The following is a 20,295-nucleotide window of genomic DNA, read 5'->3' as shown; positions in this document are numbered from 1 at the left end:
CAGAATTGTGGCAAGGCACAGATCTGGCCAAAGTTACAAAAAGATTTCTGCTGCACTTAAGGTTCCTAAGAGCACAGTGGCCTCCATAATCCTCAAATGGAAGACGTTTGGGACGACCAGAACCCTTCCTAGAGCTGGCCGTCCGGCCAAACTGAGCTATCGGGGGAGAAGAGCCTTGGTGAGAGAGGTAAAGAAGAACCCAAAGATCACTGTGACTGAGCTCCAGAGATGCAGTCAGGAGACGGGAGAAAGTTGTAGAAAGTCAACCATCACTGCACCCATTCACCAGTCGGGGCTTTATGGCAGAGTGGCCCGACGGAAGCCTCTCCTCAGTGTAAGACACATGAAAGCCTGCATGGAGTTTGCTAAAAAACACCTGAAGGACTCCAAGATGGTGAGAAATAAGATTTTCTGGTCTGATGAGACCAAAATAGAACTTTTTGGCCTTAATTCTAAGCGGTATGTGTGGAGAAAACCAGGCACTGCTCATCACCTGTCCAATACAGTCCCAACAGTGAAGCATGGTGGTGGCAGCATCATGCTGTGGGGGTGTTTTTCAGCTGCAGGAACAGGACGACTGGTTGCAATCGAGGGAAAGATGAATGCGGCCAAGTACAGGGATATCCTGGACAAAAACCTTCTCCAGAGTGCTCTGGACCTCAGACTGGGCCGAAGGTTTACCTTCCAACAAGACAATGACCCTAAGCACACAGCTAAAATAACGAAGGAGTGGCTTCACAACAACTCCGTGACTGTTTTTGAATGGCCCAGCCAGAGCCCTGACTTAAACCCAATTGAGCATCTCTGGAGAGACCTAAAAATGGCTGTCCACCAACATTTACCATCCAACCTGACAGAACTGGAGAGGACCTGCAAGGAGGAATGGCGGAGGATCCCCAAATCCAGGTGTGAAAGACTTGTTGCATCTTTCCCAAAAAGACTCCTCGCTGTATTAGATCAAAAGGGGGCTTCTACTAAATACTGAGCAAAGGGTCTGAATACTTAGGACCATGTGATATTTCAGTTTTTCTTTTTTAATAAATCTGCAACAATGTCAACAATTCTGTGTTTTTCTGTCAGTATGGGGTGCTATGTGTACATTCATGAGGAAGAAGAATGAACCTAAATGATTTTAGCAAATGGCTGCAATATAACAAAGAGTGAAAAATTTAAGGGGGTCTGAAAACTTTCCGTACCCACTGTATATATATATATATATATATATATATACAGTGAGGAAAATAAGTATTTGAACACCCTGCTATTTTGCAAGTTCTCCCACTTAGAAATCATGGAGGGGTCTGAAATTGTCATCGTAGGTGCATGTCCACTGTGAGAGACTTAATCTAAAAAAAAAAATTCAGAAATCACAATATATGATTTTTAAACTATTTATTTGTATGATACAGCTGCAAATAAGTATTTGAACACCTGTCTATCAGCTAGAATTCTGACCCTCAAAGACCTGTTAGTCTGCCTTTAAAATGTCCACCTCCACTACATTTATTATCCTAAATTAGATGCACCTGTTTGAGGTCGTTAGCTGCATAAAGACACCTGTCCACCCCATACAATCAGTAAGAATCCAACTACTAACATGGCCAAGACCAAAGAGCTGTCCAAAGACACTAGAGACAAAATTGTACACCTCCACAAGGCTGGAAAGGGCTACGGGGAAATTGCCAAGCAGCTTGGTGAAAAAAGGTCCACTGTTGGAGCAATCATTAGAAAATGGAAGAAGCTAAACATGACTGTCAATCTCCCTCGGACTGGGGCTCCATGCAAGATCTCACCTCGTGGGGTCTCAATGATCCTAAGGAAGGTGAGAAATCAGCCCAGAACTACACAGGAGGAGCTGGTCAATGACCTGAAAAGAGCTGGGACCACCATTTCCAAGGTTACTGTTGGTAATACACTAAGACGTCATGGTTTGAAATCATGCATGGCACGGAAGGTTCCCCTGCTTAAACCAGCACATGTCCAGGCACGTCTTAAGTTTGCCAATGACCATTTGGATGATCCAGAGGAGTCATGGGAGAAAGTCATGTGGTCAGATGAGACCAAAATAGAACTTTTGGGTCATAATTCCACTAAACAAGTTTGGAGGAAGAAGAATGATGAGTACCATCCCAAGAACACCATTCCTACTGTGAAGCATGGGGGTGGTAGCATCATGCTTTGGGGGTGTTTTTCTGCACATGGGACAGGGCAACTGCACTGTATTAAGGAGAGGATGACCGGGGCCATGTATTGCGAGATTTTGGGGAACAACCTTCCCTCAGTTAGAGCATTGAAGATGGGTCGAGGCTGGGTCTTCCAACATGACAATGACCTTAAGCACACAGCCAGGATAACCAAGGAGTGGCTCTGTAAGAAGCATATCAAGGTTCTGGCATGGCCTAGCCAGTCTCCAGACCTAAACCCAATAGAGAATCTTTGGAGGAAGCTCAAACTCCGTGTTTCTCAGTGACAGGCCAGAAACCTGACTGATCTAGAGAAGATCTGTGTGGAGGAGTGGGCCAAAATCCCTCCTGCAGTGTGTGTAAACCTGGTGAAAAACTACAGGAAACGTTTGACCTCTGTAATTGCAAACAAAGGCTCCTGTACCAAATATTAACATTGACTTTCTCAGGTGTTCAAATACTTATTTGCAGCTGTATCATACAAATAAATAGTTTAAAAATCATACATTGTTATTGCTGGATTTTTTTTTTTAGACTATGTCTCTCACAGTGGACATGCACCTACGATGACAATTTCAGACCCCTCCATGATTTCTAAGTGGGAAAACTTGCAAAATAGCAGGGTGTTCAAATACTTATTTTCCTCACTGTATATATATATATATATATATATATATATATATATATATATATATATATATATATATATATATATATATATATATATATATATAATGTGTGTGTGTGTGTGTGTGTATATATATATATATATATATATATATATACACACACATATATATATATATATATATATATATATATATATATATATATATATATATATATATATATATATATATATATTAATATATATACATATATATTTCTTTCTTTATTTTCGGCTTCTCCCGTTAGGGGTCGCCACAGCGGATCCTCCGCACGTTTATATATATATATATATATATATATATATATATATATATATATATATATATATATATATATATATATATATATATATATACACAAATATTAACTGCCAATCGGCCTAGTTTCTGAAGGGAGGGTCTCATGTTCTGCTTTACAATGTCACAGTACATGTTGGAATCTACGTTTCCTTAAATGAACCACAGCTCCCCAGTAGGTCGTCAAGTCAAGTCAAGTTTATTTCTGTAGCTCTTTTCCCAACAGACATTGTCTCAAAGCAGCTTTACAGAAATCAACAGTTAATACCAGTACCAGCAGCACTCGGGCAGCCCCAGACCATGATGCTACCACCACCATGCTTGACTGTAGGCAAGACAATTTCTTGGTACTTCTCACCATGGCGTCGCAACACATGCTGGATGCCATTTGAGCCAAGCAAGTTTATCTTGTCTCTAGTCTAATCAGACCACAGGACATGGTTCCAGTAATTCATGCTCTTGGTCAGGTTGTCTCGAGCAAAATGTTTGCAGGCTTGTAAGCCAGCTTCAGAAGAGACTTCCTTCTGGGATGATCGCCATGCAAACCGACTTGTTGCAGTGTGCCGCATTTACATGGTGTGTGAAACCATGTAAAAGATTCTCTGTACAGTTGTGTCCCAGTCACAGGGAAGCTTGAAAAGTCTTTCTATTGCAAGTCACTCCCACAGAGAGCATACTAAGCATTTAGAAGGAAGAAAATTCAGATCTGTTATTCATAATTTATTCCTCCTTGGCAGCCCAATGTGCAGTAACCTGACCCTTCTGATGATGAGGCACTGGGAGGGCAGCCAGCTCTCCTGCTGGCCAGTCCACAGACTGAGTCCATGCAGTAGAGCAAAGCTGATCCATCAGTGTCCTGCCTGATTTCTTACTCTGACTAATCTGGGACATTTTCCCTTTGGCATGACTGTATTAGAAAATGTGCCTTAGTAGTATCAGGGAAAGAGTCCTGATATTTTGCAATGAGTTGTGATATGAGATATGTACACAGGAAGTTATAATTACAGCAGCAGCTCTGAGGTAATTTGTGCTGACCTTTCGGCCATTGAGGACATTTACAACACAAGGACTGTGAGGAAAGCAGAATCTATCAGGATAGACCCCTTGATAGAGACTCAAAGCACTTTTGTATGGCACTGAATAAGGGCATCTGCTAAATGCCATAAATGTAAATGTAAAATGTTGATGACAAACATTCCCTCTGCATGATGCCACAACTACTATGCTCCAAAAGTCTCCAACATGCCATGCCATAAATTCCAGAACAGATTTCATAAAGTTTTCCAATTCTTCCATAAGGACGACCTTTAATATATTTTTTAATCAGTTATGGAATCAATGCCTTCTTAATCAGTTATGGTGTGCCCTGTTCTTTTTATTTTAATAGGAGGTAAGAATTCTTTAACTCTGGTCTAAATGACATGACATTTATGGCAACTTCAAATGATCTCAGTGACCCTCTCTGTCGCCAGACTTGATTTCATGAAAGTATTGTATGACATTTGGCAATTTTATTCAAAAAATATTCAAATAATAAGGTTGGATAAAAAAACTGACAGGCTTAGAACAGACGAGTTAGAATGACGAATATGGTGCTGAGGTTGGATTTAAACTTCACAAGCTCATTATAGAACATATAAAGTGATTGGAAGCAGTGATGAAGTGTGGGCAATGCAATCAAATTTGGTATTTCTGTGACTTCTAGAACACAGTTGTTGGTAATGTAATCTTTGTTTTCTCAATATTAACCCAAGGAAACGCAAACTGTTGTACTCAGTGTAATTTTTAGAATCATACCCTTTTATGGAAACTGCAAATGTCAGAATCTATATATGAAGAAAATGTGTGAACGGTGAACAATATATCACATTGACATTTATGGCATTTGGCAGAAGCCCTAATCCAGACCTAAAGACCTACTCCCCAAATGTGTGAGCTGTAATCAATGCAATTGCATGGCCTGAGGACAAAATGAAAAACAAAAACAAAGATTAAATTGACAACGTTTGTCCTGCATGAAGTGAAAGAAATGCTATATGTGAAAAAAATGGCATCCTTAACTTGCACTAATAATTATAGTATAAATCAGATCAAACTGTATGTTACATATTTCCCATAGTACGATCACTAATTCTGGTACCAGTCTCACAGGTGCAGCTTTGTAAATTCACGGCCGGAAGCAGCAGCCAATCCCGGCGCTTGCGCCTCTTGCGTCTCGTTCGCTATTGGTCTCTGGACTCGGGTACTCGCGAGCCGCGTTTGGTTTCCTGTCGGCGCGAGCAGGTGTCCAGATCAACGGGCGGAACGTGACGTCACGCCTGGGGTTACCAGAAGCGAGTTCTTTGGAACAGGAGAAAGCTGGGAGGAAACTCCGTGTGGAAGAAAAATGCGTGAAAAGAGAAGAGTTGTTTTGTTTTGTTTTTAATTCTTGGCTCGCAGGCTGTGTCTTATCACAACATGGGGCAGATGTAGTATGATGATTTGATAGGCGGAAACATTCCTGACGCAGAGCTGATAACAGGGTAGCATACTCTGACTGCGATATCTCCGACTACACTGGTGCCACACAATAACCGATGGGAAATCGTGATAAATGGGAACGTTTTCAACCCGTGACAACAATCTGGGGTTTGCACGGAGAAGCGTAAGAGCCATGAAGAAGCCTGAAGTGTAGTACGGTAAGCTGGAGCATCGCTCCCTTTGTACTTCTGTCACTGGATGCTGGGCCGATACACGGATTCTCCACTGTTGTTGTCTATCACCCATAACTCTGCCTTCCGAGCAGGACGGTTTAATCTCACTTGATTGTCCCGTTGAGACTCCGCTTACTTTCATTCATTATTTCATGCATTTATAACAGGCGTGATTATGTAGTATATCGGCGATGTAACGCTCTGCCCCGCACACAAAGGGAGAGAAGAAAGACAGCAGCCTGTTATTGTGTGACGGCGAGTTTCATCTGAGAGGTCGTCTGAATATTTTTACTTTGTACCTCAAACACTGAGACACACCGAGCTGTCCTAATGTGCTCTTTATATGTTTTTTTTTTTTCATTTCTAACCCACACATCTTAAGCCAGAGCCTCTTACATGTACTGTATGTTCTTCTGTATCTGCTGCAGAACAGGTCCCTCAGTGAAACAGCAGCAGTCAGAGCCACAGCAATGTGCATTATTTATGAAGTTGGAGAACTGGAATGCAGACCGTCTGTGTGTGTGTCTGTATGTGTGTGTGGACTTTACACAGTTTTACACTTAAAACACACACACACACACACACACACACACACACACACACACACACACACACACACACACACACTTTAGTAAGCACCAGGTGTTGTCAAAATATTAAGCTTTTGAAGGTCTTAACAACACCATTGTTTCGAGAAATTAGCAACAATTTAACCAATAGATCTCGTCCTGCTCCATAAAATCTGGCTTTATTTATGGTTTGTAGCTCCATCAGTTGTAGCAGATAACAAAATGGTAATTAAAGGAAAAAAGAAAACATTATAAATAAAAAAAATGGTCATCCTGATTTTGCATTAAACATTGGAATTGTTATCATGATTTATTACCTCGATTTGACCTACTATAGACCTAGTCTTTCTAGCTAGGAGTGCTTTTAAAACCATTAAAAACTTAATATTTTAATATTTTTGTCATTTTAGGGGCTTGGGCATTTTTAGTTATTTTTTCCACAGATGTGTAATGTTTTAAAGTTCATTTATTCATTCTCAATAACCGTCCAGGAACATGGTGAATCTAGAGCATAGGGAACAATAGCTATAATACAGGGAAATAGGAGAATTGACTTCAAGCACATTGAGCTGCAATTTATGTATGAATATTGGCATATCAAATTTTAATTATTATTATTATTATTATTATTATTATTATTATTAATTTCTTATTTTATTTTTTTTATTCAATCACATCACATCCATTTAGTGTTCTCTTAATTTTGCAAAAAAATAAAAAATAAGATAATAAAGGATATGTAGATTTAGGATTAGGGTCATTTAAAGGAAGGCTTGGTTTTAATACAGTAGGTGGCTAGAAATATAACAAGCATCTTTTTACTATTTTCTTTTATGAAAACAAAAAGATGAAATCAAAAAAGGAAAACTACTAGACTCTCTTATATTTTTTCTTTAATTTGTTTACACTATTACATGCTTTAACCTGTCATTCCACTGATTGGCTGCTGGCTCCAGCCAAGGACAGTGTAGTCAGACTTCATTGACGCCTTAAACTACACACTGTAGATGTAGTTTCTTTCTTGTTTTTAATAAAAATGTGATTGACATCCCACAAAATTATTTTGGTGTGTAGGGATTCTGACTTTTATGTGAACATATAATTAACAATAGAAGAGATAATATATGCATAGCCTGTGAGAAATACAAACGTCTTTTTAGGCATAACTTCAAGAACAAAACCAACATTTGCCTAGTACAGGCCTTTTTATCATTTGGTTTCAGTATAACTGTGTTTTGTATTCAGCTTTTCTCTTTCTTACTCTCTCAGCAGTGAATACACAGAAACCTCGGCAGATAACGGCAAACATGGTGCTGAAAAGCCAACACAAAGCACAAGATGGCAAGTAGAATCTCCCAGATTACACCCTGATCATCACAATCAGTTCAGTATCAGACATAAACCAGCTTCAGCTCAGCATCTAGTGTGAGGCTAATGTGTGGCCCCAACAGTATGAACAATCTGGAGCAAGAGCAGAAAAAGTGTATGCTGTAACTGTATATGGTATTAGACCATATCAGGTTGTGGGGTGTTGCTATGGAAACACTTGCCCTATACCATGAAATTGTGTTGTATTCTGCCTACCATGCTTTTTGTTTTGATATGGCTGTGTGAATAAAACTCCCCCTCATTTATGGGCTTCATGCAAAGTAGAAATCAGTTCAGCGGATGCTAATTAAAGATGACTATAATGACAGTTTTGGCTTTAGTTTTTAATCTCTTTATAAATACATTTAACAGCTTGCTGCCCATCTGATACAATGATATTAAAGAAAAATTTGGTCAAAAAGTACATAATTTCCGTAAATCCACCTAGTTTATATTTTGTTTATATTTGTCTAGTAACACAAATTAGTGTTACTAGAAAAGGCCTTTTTTGGTGATTATATGTATTCAGTTATTGTGGTTCCCTTTTTGAACATGTTATTTATTAAGTTTTCGTCTGTCCTCAGCCTCCCTCAGGCAGTTTCAAGCAACTCCTCAGTGAACAATGGCCAGGTGGAGCTCTTTTGCATTCAGACATGGCTTTGATCTCGGCAGTAACTTCCACGATCTTCGACCCCTGGGCACGGGTGCATCTGGCCTGGTGTTGTCTGCCGTTGATAGACGAAGCGGGCAACAAGTGGCAGTTAAGAAGCTGGCACTGCGTGACGCCATGAGCATTAAACATGCATTGCGTGAAGTAAAAATCACATGCCGACTTCAGCATGAGAACATAGTAAGAGTGTTTGAAGCACTGGGCCCCTGTGGCCAGCCTTTACCCCACAACCTCACTCAAGTCACAGAGATCTATATTGTGCAAGAGCTTATGGAAACAGATCTGGCCCAGATATTGGAGCAGGACCCGTTGCCAGTAGCCCATGCCACTTTGCTTTTTTACCAGCTTCTGCGAGGACTCAAGTTCATCCACTCAGCCAATGTGCTGCACCGTGACCTAAAGCCAGCCAACATCTTCATCAACACTGAGCAGATGCTGCTGAAGATAGGAGACTTTGGATTGGCACGCATTGTTGACCCACACTATTCACACAAGGTAGAGAACAAAGCTTTTTAGAATTTAGTGCAGATTTGAGAGCATGAAATAGTGTGTAAATGATTTTCAGCACAGTGTTTAATGGATGTGGTAGTTTTCCAAAATACATTTACTGTATGATCTAAATGACAACACCTGCATTGTGCACATTTTTTTTTATTATAGGACATGAAACGTTTGAACAACACTATCATTAGTTTAGTTTTTATAAGCAATATATATATATATATATATATATATATATATATATATATATATATATATATATATATATATATAAATAAAAAACAATAGCTTTGCAATAGTTTGTGTTATTGACACAGCATTTCCCACTGTAGTCATAAAAAAATTATGCGGTTACACCTGGGACTGCACATTATGCAAAAACACTGGTTTGGCCTCCTGAGTGGTGTAAGCTGACATCATAAATTTGAATCATTCACAGAAAATGTCAGCGAATTTCATCCTGAACACATGAGCTAGGGGTGCATGGGTGGAGCTAAGGGGTGACCATAGTGGCTACACAAAGCAGATGGGTTATGATTTAATTAGAATTTTGTTGAAAAATAGGATTGTGATAGCAGGCATTGTTCCAACACAATCTTGACCAGAATAAAATGCATACCGAAGAGGAATGGATGCATAATATTCTTTAAAGACTATTAAAACTGAAAGCATTACAGTTGGTTAGAAACTGTATTGAAATATCAATTTTTGTAATTTGCACATGATGTTTAAAATAATTATTTTCACACAGCGATTTTCATTGTTACACTTTCTCTGTGTCTGATCTAGACACTTAACAGTCTGTCTTTTGAAATAAATTTTTTTTAGAATGGCCAGATATCGGCTTCATATTTATGCTTTTAGAATTTACAGGAGGTGAAGCTAGCTTCCATCGGAATTTTTTTTTCTCATGTCTTGCTACTTGCTATTCTCAAAATCAATCAGCATTCACGTGTTCAGTTAAAGCTTATTTTCACACGTTTTGTTGAAACAGAAATTCCCACTCTGCACCCACTACAACCATCCCCTTATCTTTTCAAGAGAACAGTGTTTAACTACATGCTCCTTCAAGGACAATACTGTAGAAATTAAACTTATTATATTTAGATTTTTGATATATTTTAGAGTAGTTAATGTGTAAGTTTTATAGCAGTAAAGATTTATTGTCCTCTAAAAAAGAACTCAACATACAGCCATTATTGTCAAAATAGCTGCCAACAAAAGTGAGTACACCCTAAGTGATAACAGCTCTTTGACCACGGTCTCATGGCCGTGGTCCCAAATGGAAGTCTCTTTTGAAGCTGGCTTAAAAGAAAGCCTGCGAACAGTTTGCTGAACACAACCTGCATGAGTGCTTCTGGTACTCAGTAGCTGTGGTTCATTTTGGGAAACATGGATTCCAACATGTACTGTGACATTCTAAAGCAGAACATCAGGCCCTCCCTTCAGAAACTGGGCCGAATGGCAGTTTTTAAAAAAATAAAAAGACCCCAAACACACTGTCAAGATGACAACTGCCTTGCTGAAGGTAATGGAGTGGCCAAGTATGTCCCCACACCTGAACCCTATTGAGCACCTGTGGTGGATCCTCAAGCAGAAGGTGGAGAAGCGCCATGTGTCCAACATCCAGCAGCACTGTGATGTCATTATGAAGGTGTGGAGGAGGATCCCAGCAACAATCTGTGCAGCTCTGGTGAATTCCATGCACAGAAGGATTAAGGCAGTGCTACATAACAATGGTGCTCACACAAAATACTGACACTTTAAACAGTTTTGACATGACTTTTGTTGCTAGTTATATTGACAAAGACTGTATATTGAGTTATTTTCGGAGGACAGTTAATCTGTACTGCTGTACAGGCTCCACATTGACTATTCTACAATATATTTAAGTTTATTTTTTATAGTATTGTCAAGAGAGAGAGAGAATGAGAAAGAGAGAGAGAGAGAGAGAGAGAGAGAGAGAGAGAGAGAGAGAGAGAGAGAGAGGAAGGGAGGGAGAGAGAGAGAGAGAATGAGAAAGAGAGAGAGAGAGAGAGAGAGAGAGAGAGAGAGAGAGAGAGAGATGACCTACTTTGTCCCACTTTTAGATTACGAGTCTCTAAGATATGTTAGTGTCCTTGTTCTAAACAAATGACACTCTCTGTATTACTACATTTTAAAAGTTTACCAACAAATATATTACCTGATTGCTTCAGGTTTAAGACTGTGAAAGATTATTGTAGCTTCTCCTGCCACCATTGTGCTGCTTTCGTGTAATATCAGCAGGATATGAAAGATCAAAATGAATAGTGACTTGTATGAAATCCAAGTGAGAGTCAGTTTTACAGGAGGGAGGGAAAGGTGCTAGGCTCCAATTGAAAAGGATCACAGAGCAAGCTGAACATAAAACTAGGCCTTGTTCTAAACAACTTGAATGAACAATAAGGCTTTATGTGAGTAGGGTGACATGTCCGAGCCCCTACTGTTTTCCAAAATTTGTCTGTTGGCAACCATTAAAACACTGCAAAAATTGTTAGAGTTGTCCAGTAACTGTTAGAGGCCATGCAGTTACATCAGCTGTTTCTCATTAAAGTTTGAAGAGATGCTGGGTCATTTATTCGAAAGCCCAGGGCTGTAGTGGATGCATTCTGGTGAAGACAATTGGCTATAGATATGGAAAAAGAATATAGAAAAAGAACCCACTCTGTAGTTTTTCTTATGACAACAATTCCCAATGTGTTTAAATCCTCTTATATGGCCAAGTGATTTGTATTACTTTTAGTAAACTTTTATCTTTTAAAACATCTGTGAAATTATTTAGTTCACGTAGCTCTGACATTATAACTTTCCATCATTGCAATCTCTCCCAACCAAAAATGCAGCTCGTCTGTTACTGGGAAACCTGAAAGCACTCTTCTGTCCTGTAGACTGTCATGTGGTACAAAATATTACTTCCTGTTACAAAGCAGCTAAATAACAGACAATTTTACTATATTAACAGCTACAGTGAGGAAAATAAGTATTTGAACACCCTGCTATTTTGCAAGTTCTCCCACTTAGAAATCATGGAGGGGTCTGGAATTGTCATCGTAGGTGCATGTTCACTGTGAGAGACATAATCTAAAAAATAAAAAATAAATCCAGAAATCACAATATATGATTTTTAAACTATTTATTTGTATGATACAGCTGCAAATAAGTATTTGAACACCTGTCTATCAGCTAGAATTCTGACCCTTAAAGACCAGTTAGTCTGCCTTTAAAATGTCCACCTCCACTACATTTATTATTCTAAATTAGATGCACCTGTTTGAGGTCCTTGGCTGCATAAAGACACCTGTCCACCCCATACAATTAGTAAGAATCCAACTACTAACATGGCCAAGACCAAAGAGCTGTCCAAAGACACTAGAGACAAAATTGTACACCTCCACAAGGGTGGAAAGGGCTACGGGGAAATTGCCAAGCAGCTTGGTGAAAAAAGGTCCACTGTTGGAGCAATCATTAGAAAATGGAAGAAGCTAAACATGACTGTCAATCTCCCTCGGACTGGGGCTCCATGCAAGATCTTACCTCGTGGGGTCTCAATGATCCTAAGGAAGGTGAGAAATCAGCCCAGAACTACACGGGAGGAGCTGGTCAATGACCTGAAAAGAGCTGGGACCAACGTTTCCAAGGTTACTGTTGGCATGGAAGGTTCCCCTGCTTAAACCAGCACATGTCCAGGCACGTCTTAAGTTTGCCAATGACCATTTGGATGATCCAGAGGAGTCATGGGAGAAAGTCATGTGGTCAGATGAGACCAAAATAGAACTTTTGGGGCATAATTCCACTAAATGTGTTTGGAGGAAAAAGAATGATAAGTACCATCCCAAGAACACCATCCCTACTGTGAAGCATGAGGGTGGTAGCATCATGCTTTGGAAGTGTTTTTCTGCACATGGGACAGGGTGACTGCACTGTATTAGGGAGAGGATGACCGGGGCCATGTATTGCGAGATTTTGGGGAACAACCTCCTTCCCTCAGTTAGAGCATTGAAGATGGGTCGAGGCTGGGTCTTCCAACATAACAATGACCGGAAGCACACAGCCAGGATAACCAAGGAGTGGCTCTGTAAGAAGCATATCAAGGTTCTGGCGTGGCCTAGCCAGTCTCCAGACCTAAACCCAATAGAGAATCTTTGGAGGGAGCTCAAACTCTGTGTTTCTCAGCGACAGGCCAGAAACCTGACTGATCTAGAGAAGATCTGTGTGGAGGAGTGGGCCAAAATCCCTCCTGCAGTGTGTGCAAACCTGGTGAAAAACTACAGGAAACATTTAACCTCTGTAATTGCATACAAAGGCTACTGTACCAAATATTAACATTGACTTTCTCAGGTGTTCAAATACTTATTTGCAGCTGTATCATACAAATAAATAGTAAAAAAATCATACATTGTGATTTCTGGATTTTTTTTTTTTTTTGATTATGTCTCTCACAGTGGACATGCACCTACGATGACAATTTCAGACCCCTCCATGATTTCTAAGTGGGAGAACTTGCAAAATAGCAGGGTGTTTAAATACTTATTTTCCTCACTGTACATTCTTTTTGTCTGTCTGTTATACAAGTCTTTGTGAACGAGCAGTTAGTAAAGAAATATTAACAAGTGTGTTAATACGTATGTTTCTTCTGAATTACATTTGGCTATCAGGACTATCAGAGCTTTTATTTAACAATGCTGTGGTATAAATCATAATAGTAAAGCAAACAAATTTACTGTTATAGACATGTATAATTAACAAAATCACATAGTCGAGTTGACTCTGGAACTGTAAATTATAAAGAATATTAGCGAGTGAAAGACCCATTGCAAAATGTAGCATATGTCTCTGGTGTAGATGAATAATTACCGATATACTGATGTGTCATATATAATCTCCTCCCATTGTATTAGTAAACAGCTCCTTTTAGGACCACATCATCATTCTCAACATTTTCTTACATTCCACCCTACTGGATCACCTACCTAAAGATACCCAAGGGAGAGTTAATGTGATGTACTGATTTTACCTCTTTGTTTTATTCTGAACAAATGATTGGCAACTTAGGCACTGCTTTAGGCAAACATCTGTATGAATTTACTCTTAGCCATATACACTATATTGTCAAATGTTTGTAGACACCTGCCTATATGATTGGTATGTGCTTTTTGAACAATAAAATAAACATTTAGTGTCCAGTTGCTGTTATAATAACCTCCAGACCTCTGGGAAGATGTTCCACTAGATCTTTGGAGTGTGCTTGTGATACAATTAGTGATAGTGATGCAATTTATCAAAAAAGGTGTTCAGTAGAGTTGAAGTCAAAGATACCCAATACTCATATCTTCATGGAGCTTGCTTTTTACACAGGGGCATCGTCATGTTTGGGTCACCTAGTGAAAATTTTACGCTACTGCATTCAAAGACGTGCCTCCAACTCCGTGGTATGTAACAGTTCTCAATGAGAAATGAAGAACCACATATAGCTGAAAAAGTCAGGTGTCTCAATGCTTCTGTCCGTTGTGTATATACTTGTATACTATAGTATGTCTATTCGTCTATTCTTTTATATATTTACATTTATTTTTTTATTTTTTCATGCTGCTGTAACAAAGAAATTTCCTCACTGTGGGACGAATAAAAGGTTTATCTTATCTTAGTACATTGAGATTCATAATGCATGATGAGATGAAGCTTTTTTTTTTTTATGTGCATGAAGCTTAATGTATTTCCGTGACAAAGAGTGAGTGGTGCGCCATTGTTTTTGGTTATAAAGTGTCTTCTATGTTGCAGCAATGTGTCAACACAAGCTGCTTGTGCCCACGTGTTTTGCCAGTAGACAGCAGCTGCCTGCAATGTGTGTGTGTGTGTGTGTGTGTGTGTGTGTGTGTATGCATGTGCGCGCAAACAGGGCTACCTCTCAGAGGGGATGGTGACTAAATGGTATCGCTCCCCTCGTCTGCTGCTCTTTCCGAACAACTACACCAAGGCCATCGACATGTGGGCCGCAGGCTGCATCCTGGCCGAGATGCTAACAGGACGCATGCTTTTTGCAGGTCAGATCGGGAATTCATTCATATTTATAAAACAATGGACTGAGATATAAAGAGCTCCAATATGATCCAAAAAGATGTTGGAGTATTCTGAGCACATTTGTTGCCATTCGACATCTCCATACAAAGGTCTGTACTTAAGCACTTGACTGCACAAGATTGTATGAACAATATTCATTATTATATGGACAAAGCATTTGCACTATTACAGATCTACTGAATTGGTCATTGCTGCAATGCCACTATGTTTACGGTCTTGTGTTGTACATGTGCCCTTTATGTAGTCTAATTATTTTTTGTAAATTCATGTTGTTTTTATGTAGCACCTTGCACCTGGGGGAACATTGTCTCATTTCACTGTATAGTGTACCATAAGCATTGACACCAATTTAGTCCCTCCTTTTCTGTTATCATAACCTTCTGGGGTTTTTTTTCCTGAAAAGGTTCTTCACTACATTTTAGAGGATAATTGTAAAGATCACTCTCTGGCCTCTTGCTTACTAGTACATAACTAAACATTTCAGATTATTGTATACTACAAACTTTGTAGCAACATCAGAATGCTATACTCTAGGTGCCCATGAGCTGGAGCAGATGCAGTTAATACTGGACACAGTGCCAGTGATTAGGGAGGAGGACAGGAAGGAGTTGCTGAGAGTCATGCCATCCTATGTCAATCACAACTGGAAGGTCAGGAGATCACTGCAAGAGCTGCTCCCTGAAGTGGAGGAGGAAGGTCAGAGATTGAAATTAATAAGCAAGCGATTATCCAGTAAAATGGTTTTTCAAAGGGGAATTGAGAATTCACACTCAGTCTTCTTTTCCATTCTACCTCTCAGCCATAGACTTCCTGGAGCAGATCTTGACTTTCAACCCTGTGGACCGTCTGACAGCAGAAGCAGCTCTGTCTCACTCATTCCTCAGGCAGTATTCCTGTCCTCAGGATGAGCCTGTGTCCCTCCAGCCCTTTCGCATAGAGGACGAATTGGAGGACAGTCTGGTGAGCGAACATGGCCACTGGGCCAGGTACCGTACCAAATCCTTTTTCTCGTTTTTAGAGCTTCCTGTGTAGAAATAGCTTGTTACCTGAAACAGCCCCAATGTAAGCTTTTGCAGACCTAGATAGGTGTTGTGATGTTAGTGAGGCTTGTTCTTTATTAAATTTATTGCCTTACTTATACAATATACAGAAGCTTAAGCGTTTCATTTAAAATTTTAATTTCAGTCACACGCCTCATTAAAAAATTGTATAATATTCTGCATAGTCTTCCAGCATGATGTGAAGGCTGCTTCGATTGCGTTTTACATTTATAAAATGTACAGTTCCACAGTTCACATCACCTTGAGCACGTAAGCAAATTTAAATAAATAAGTGAACGAGAGAACACACCATGAAACATATGAAGTATTCATTTCAAATATTTCCTCTAGACCTAAATTGGATTACTTAAAAGACGGCAGGCGGTAACAAAATCTATTGTGCAGTAAAATGAAGCCACAATAGCAGAAGAGGGAAATCAGAGAAAATGACCTTAGTGCTCTAGGACTGGTTTTATATAGCTGCTCATGAATTATTCTCTTAATTAAATCTCTCACAGTATCATACTGTCCTGCCTGCAGCCAGATGGCCAGATGCAACATGAAGGTTAATATTTGTCACTTAGAGAATAAGCAGGTGGAGGTTAATCAGGCTGATTCTACAATGTTTCTCAAATAAAGATGTCCAAAAGTTGTACTTGGGTTTTAAGAAGGACAGGCCAAGAGCAAAGTGGAATTGTAATAGTTTGACAGCAGAGTGACTTGTCCGAAGCATAAAATGCATCAAGCTCATTCCGAATGCTTAAGTGGACTTGTTCTAATTTTGAATTGAATAAGGATATTAAATTGTTTACTGGGAAAGAATCTGTTACAGTGGGGCAAAAAAATATTTAGTCAGCCACCAATTGTGCATGTTCTCCCACTTAAAAAGATGCAGTGCCGGACGTGTCCCCCTGCTTAAGCCAGTACATGTCCGGGTCTGTCTGAGCAAGTTTGCTAGAGAGCATTTGGATGATCCAGAAGAGGATTTGAAGAATATCATATGGTCAGATGAACCCAAAATAGAACTTTTTGGTAAAAACTCAACTTGTCGTGTTTGGAGGAGAAAGAATGCTGAGTTGCATCCAAAGAACACCATACCTACTGTGAAACATGGGAGTGGAAACATCATGCTTTGGGGCTGTTTTTCTGCAAAGGGACCAGGACGACTGATCCGTGTAAAGGAAAGAATGAATGGGGCCATGTATCGTGAGATTTTGAGTGAAAACCTCCTTCCATCAGCAAGGGCATTGAAGATGAAACGTGGCTGGGTCTTTCAGCATGACTATGATCCCAAACACACCGCCCGAAGGAGTGGCTTCGTAAGAAGCATTTCAAGGTCTTGGAGTGGCCTCGCCAGTCTCCAGATCTGAACCTCAGAAAATCTTTGGAGGGAGTTATAAATCCGTGTTGCCTGGTGACAACCCCAAAACATCCCTGCTCTAGAGGAGATCTGCATGGAGGAATGGGCCAAACTACCAGCAACAGTGTGTAAAAACCTTGTGGAGACTTACAGAAAACGTTTGATCTGTCATTGCCAAAAAAAGGGTATATAACAAAGTATTGAAATGAACTTGTTATTGACCAAATACTTATTTTCCACAATTTGCAAATATATTCTTTAAAAATCAGACAATGTGATTTTCTGTTTTTTTGTTTCTCTCATTTCGTCTCATAGTTGAAGTGTACCTATGATGAAAATTACAGGCACCTTTTTATATTTTTAAGTGGGAGAACTTGCACAATTGGTGGCTGACTAAATACTTTTTTGCCCCACTGTATAATAAACATCCTTTACAGCAACTTGAAGTGTTTTATACAAATCTCACCATGCATATTAGAAAACATCATTACTTTCAAACCCTTTTATTAATTCTTTGTTCATCGATGAGTGTAGGTCTTCAAATTGATCATATTGACAAAGGAAAAATTAACCCAAACATTACCATACTGGAATATACAATGTAGATACTCGATCAAAAGATTTAAAGCACTCATAAGGAACAGGATGTCTTTATTCAAAATCTATTCATATTATATTTAGATGAACTAAAAACCTCTTCAGTCTGTCTTCAGATCTGTGCTGGAAGCAGCAGGACGAGTGTGGCAGTACACAAAGCATGTCAGAAATGGGAGAGACTGAGGAAGATGAGGTGCAGAAAGATCCCAGAGCTAATTCCACCTCCTTCATTGAGGAAGCTCTGGTGGACCCTGGTAAGCACTCTCACAGCAGTTCGGCAGAGCGCTTTCTTGAGCAGTCGCACTCATCTTTGGACAGACTCTGCGGCCATTATATGGAGCTGGACTGTGGCCGCTCCTGTGACTACAAAGTGGGTTCTCCATCATATTTAGATAAAATAGCATGGAGGGATGGGAGGCCCCAACACTATTCTGAGCCAAAGCTGATTCTGGACTTGTCTAATTGGAAGCGCAACACATTCCCATCTCCCAAAGGGGGGGATCCTGAGCAGCTGAATGCGGAGGAGCCTGCTGATTTGTTTCAGGAGATTTCACGTTGGGCAAGCACACAACTGGGCCTTCATTCTCCCGATTCACCTCAGGATCCTCCAAACTCACCAGGGTCTCCCCCTTTACCCATTTCTCCTACCCTCTTTCCTCAACCACGCACGCCAACCCAGGCACCTTCTATACTCTACACTTCCGAAGTTCTTCAGCACGGGAGGAGAAGTCCGGCTTCTTTCTTTTCTCCTCCCTCTCTGTTGCCTTCGTCTCCCTCATCACCCACCCCTTTTCAAAACAACAAAGTCTCGCCAACAGCTAGCAGAGAGGAAGATTCTCACTTTGACCTGGATGTGTTCATCTCACAAGTAAAGCATGAGAACAATGTAACTTCTAAGCAGGGTAGCATTAGCTGTACCTCTAGAATATCAGATCACAATCCTTTTAGATCTCAATCTTCATCAGATGTGGTCAAATCTCATAGTTTGCACAAAGAACAATGGTAGAATGAAAGAATAGTTGAAGATCTGCTTAGAACGGAGTAACTGAAAACTTGACTTTGTGCTGCTTTTGCAAAGTTTCACTGACATTTGATGCATACCACTGTACGGAACATTTTTGCCGGACCGTGTTAAGAACAACTCCAATAATGTATGAACCTCGGAGGAAAAATTGAAGACTCCCCTGCTTTCTCCCTATGACTAAGTGTCTTACACACCTCAATACAAGGGCATACTGTAGAATCCTCAGACGTTCCAGAATTCTAATGCGAGGCCTAAAATTGATGAGTGCAGGATGTTAGTTCACATTTTAGAGCCATTTATGCAGAAATCCATAGAATTCCAAAAAAGGGGAAACGTTTTCTGTAGAACTGAAATTATTCTGAATGTAGTTTTAAGGTTCTTCCAACATTACTTAATTGCATCTAAAAGGTTTTATATATATAAAAAAAAAAAAACATGTACTCCGCATATGAGCTGCTTTTTATACAATTGTAATCTCCACCTTTGCAATAGTAACACAGTAATGCTTTGCTTGATTACTGTTTCCAAAGCTTTCACCTAATAAACCTATACCTTGTAATATATAACTTGTTTGTTGCCAGTTTCATTTTAAAACTAGTTTTAAAACCCCCAAAATTATTTCTAATTAAGTGATAGAAGTTGATCACTCACAGCTTTAGGATTTAGCTCAGATTATTGCTTTTGTGCAGTTTGAGGGCGTGAATGAATGAATGGAGACATTTGTAAAATTATGCTGAAAAAGGAACAACAGTTAAGAATCATATCTTTAGAAAATTGAATATTAAATGTAAAACATTTGCAAGACTCGAATGGGGTCTAACAAATGTAAACTATTTAAAATGTTTCCATTTATTTTATTTAATCAATTAATTAGTTCCAATTCAATTGAATATTCAAATTATTTTATATATTATTTAACCAAGTAAGCACAAACTCAGGACACGCTTCGGTCTCCATAGTGGTGTGATGAGTCATATTCATGTAGAAGCAGTGGTGCTGAGAGAACGTACTTGTCTACATATAAAATATTGGTCACAAATTATAGGTTACATTTTAAGTAATAAAAGTTTAGCACATCTACTAATAATTTTATACAGTATCTCAAATGCCCAGGAGGATTAGGGCAAAATAACAAAATGGTGCTCACACAAAATATTGGCACAGTTTTGACATGTTTATTTAGGGTGTACTCACTTTTGTTGCCAGCTATTTCTTTTGTCTGTTGT

At 39.4% G+C, this 20,295-nt stretch overlaps 1 protein-coding gene and 1 long non-coding RNA gene across 4 annotated transcripts in view; one reads left to right on the top strand and one right to left on the bottom strand.

Moving 5' to 3' along the window:
* Positions 1 to 20,295, bottom strand: part of LOC310732916 — a 302,995-nt gene that overhangs the window by 243,120 nt on the left and 39,580 nt on the right. The gene's annotated exons all lie outside the window — the stretch shown is intronic.
* Positions 5,207 to 19,632, top strand: mapk4 (mitogen-activated protein kinase 4). 3 transcript variants are annotated; one of them, XM_083553669.1, is made up of 7 exons: positions 5,207 to 5,826; positions 7,706 to 7,751; positions 8,363 to 8,943; positions 14,867 to 15,011; positions 15,583 to 15,744; positions 15,848 to 16,034; positions 18,162 to 19,632. In XM_083553669.1, the coding sequence occupies exons 3-7, from the start codon at positions 8,401 to 8,403 to the stop codon at positions 18,226 to 18,228; spliced, it is 1,104 nt and encodes a 367-aa protein (XP_083409795.1). In that variant the 5' UTR covers positions 5,207 to 5,826; positions 7,706 to 7,751; positions 8,363 to 8,400; the 3' UTR covers positions 18,229 to 19,632. The 3 variants fall into 3 exon arrangements, with proteins under 3 accessions (XP_083409795.1, XP_083409793.1, XP_083409794.1); XM_083553667.1 differs by having other exon boundaries at positions 18,151 to 19,632; XM_083553668.1 differs by lacking the exon at positions 7,706 to 7,751 and having other exon boundaries at positions 18,151 to 19,632.

Source organism: Silurus aristotelis (genome assembly GCF_946808225.1).
Source record: "Silurus aristotelis genome assembly, chromosome: 11".
NCBI classification, from domain to species: Eukaryota; Metazoa; Chordata; class Actinopteri; order Siluriformes; family Siluridae; genus Silurus; species Silurus aristotelis.
The sequence above is the reverse complement of the archived record's forward strand: the minus strand, read 5'-3'. Positions and strand labels throughout refer to the sequence as shown.

Bases quoted from the DNA above. Each gene is read 5' to 3' on its own strand.
- mapk4 (XM_083553668.1), top strand. From the start codon at position 8,401: ATGGCCAGGTGGAGCTCTTTTGCATTCAGACATGGCTTTGATCTCGGC. The intron at 8,944-14,866 runs GTAGAGAACAAA...GCGCGCAAACAG, and splicing joins ACCCACACTATTCACACAAG to GGCTACCTCTCAGAGGGGAT. The intron at 16,035-18,150 runs GTACCGTACCAA...AAACCTCTTCAG, and splicing joins GAACATGGCCACTGGGCCAG to TCTGTCTTCAGATCTGTGCT.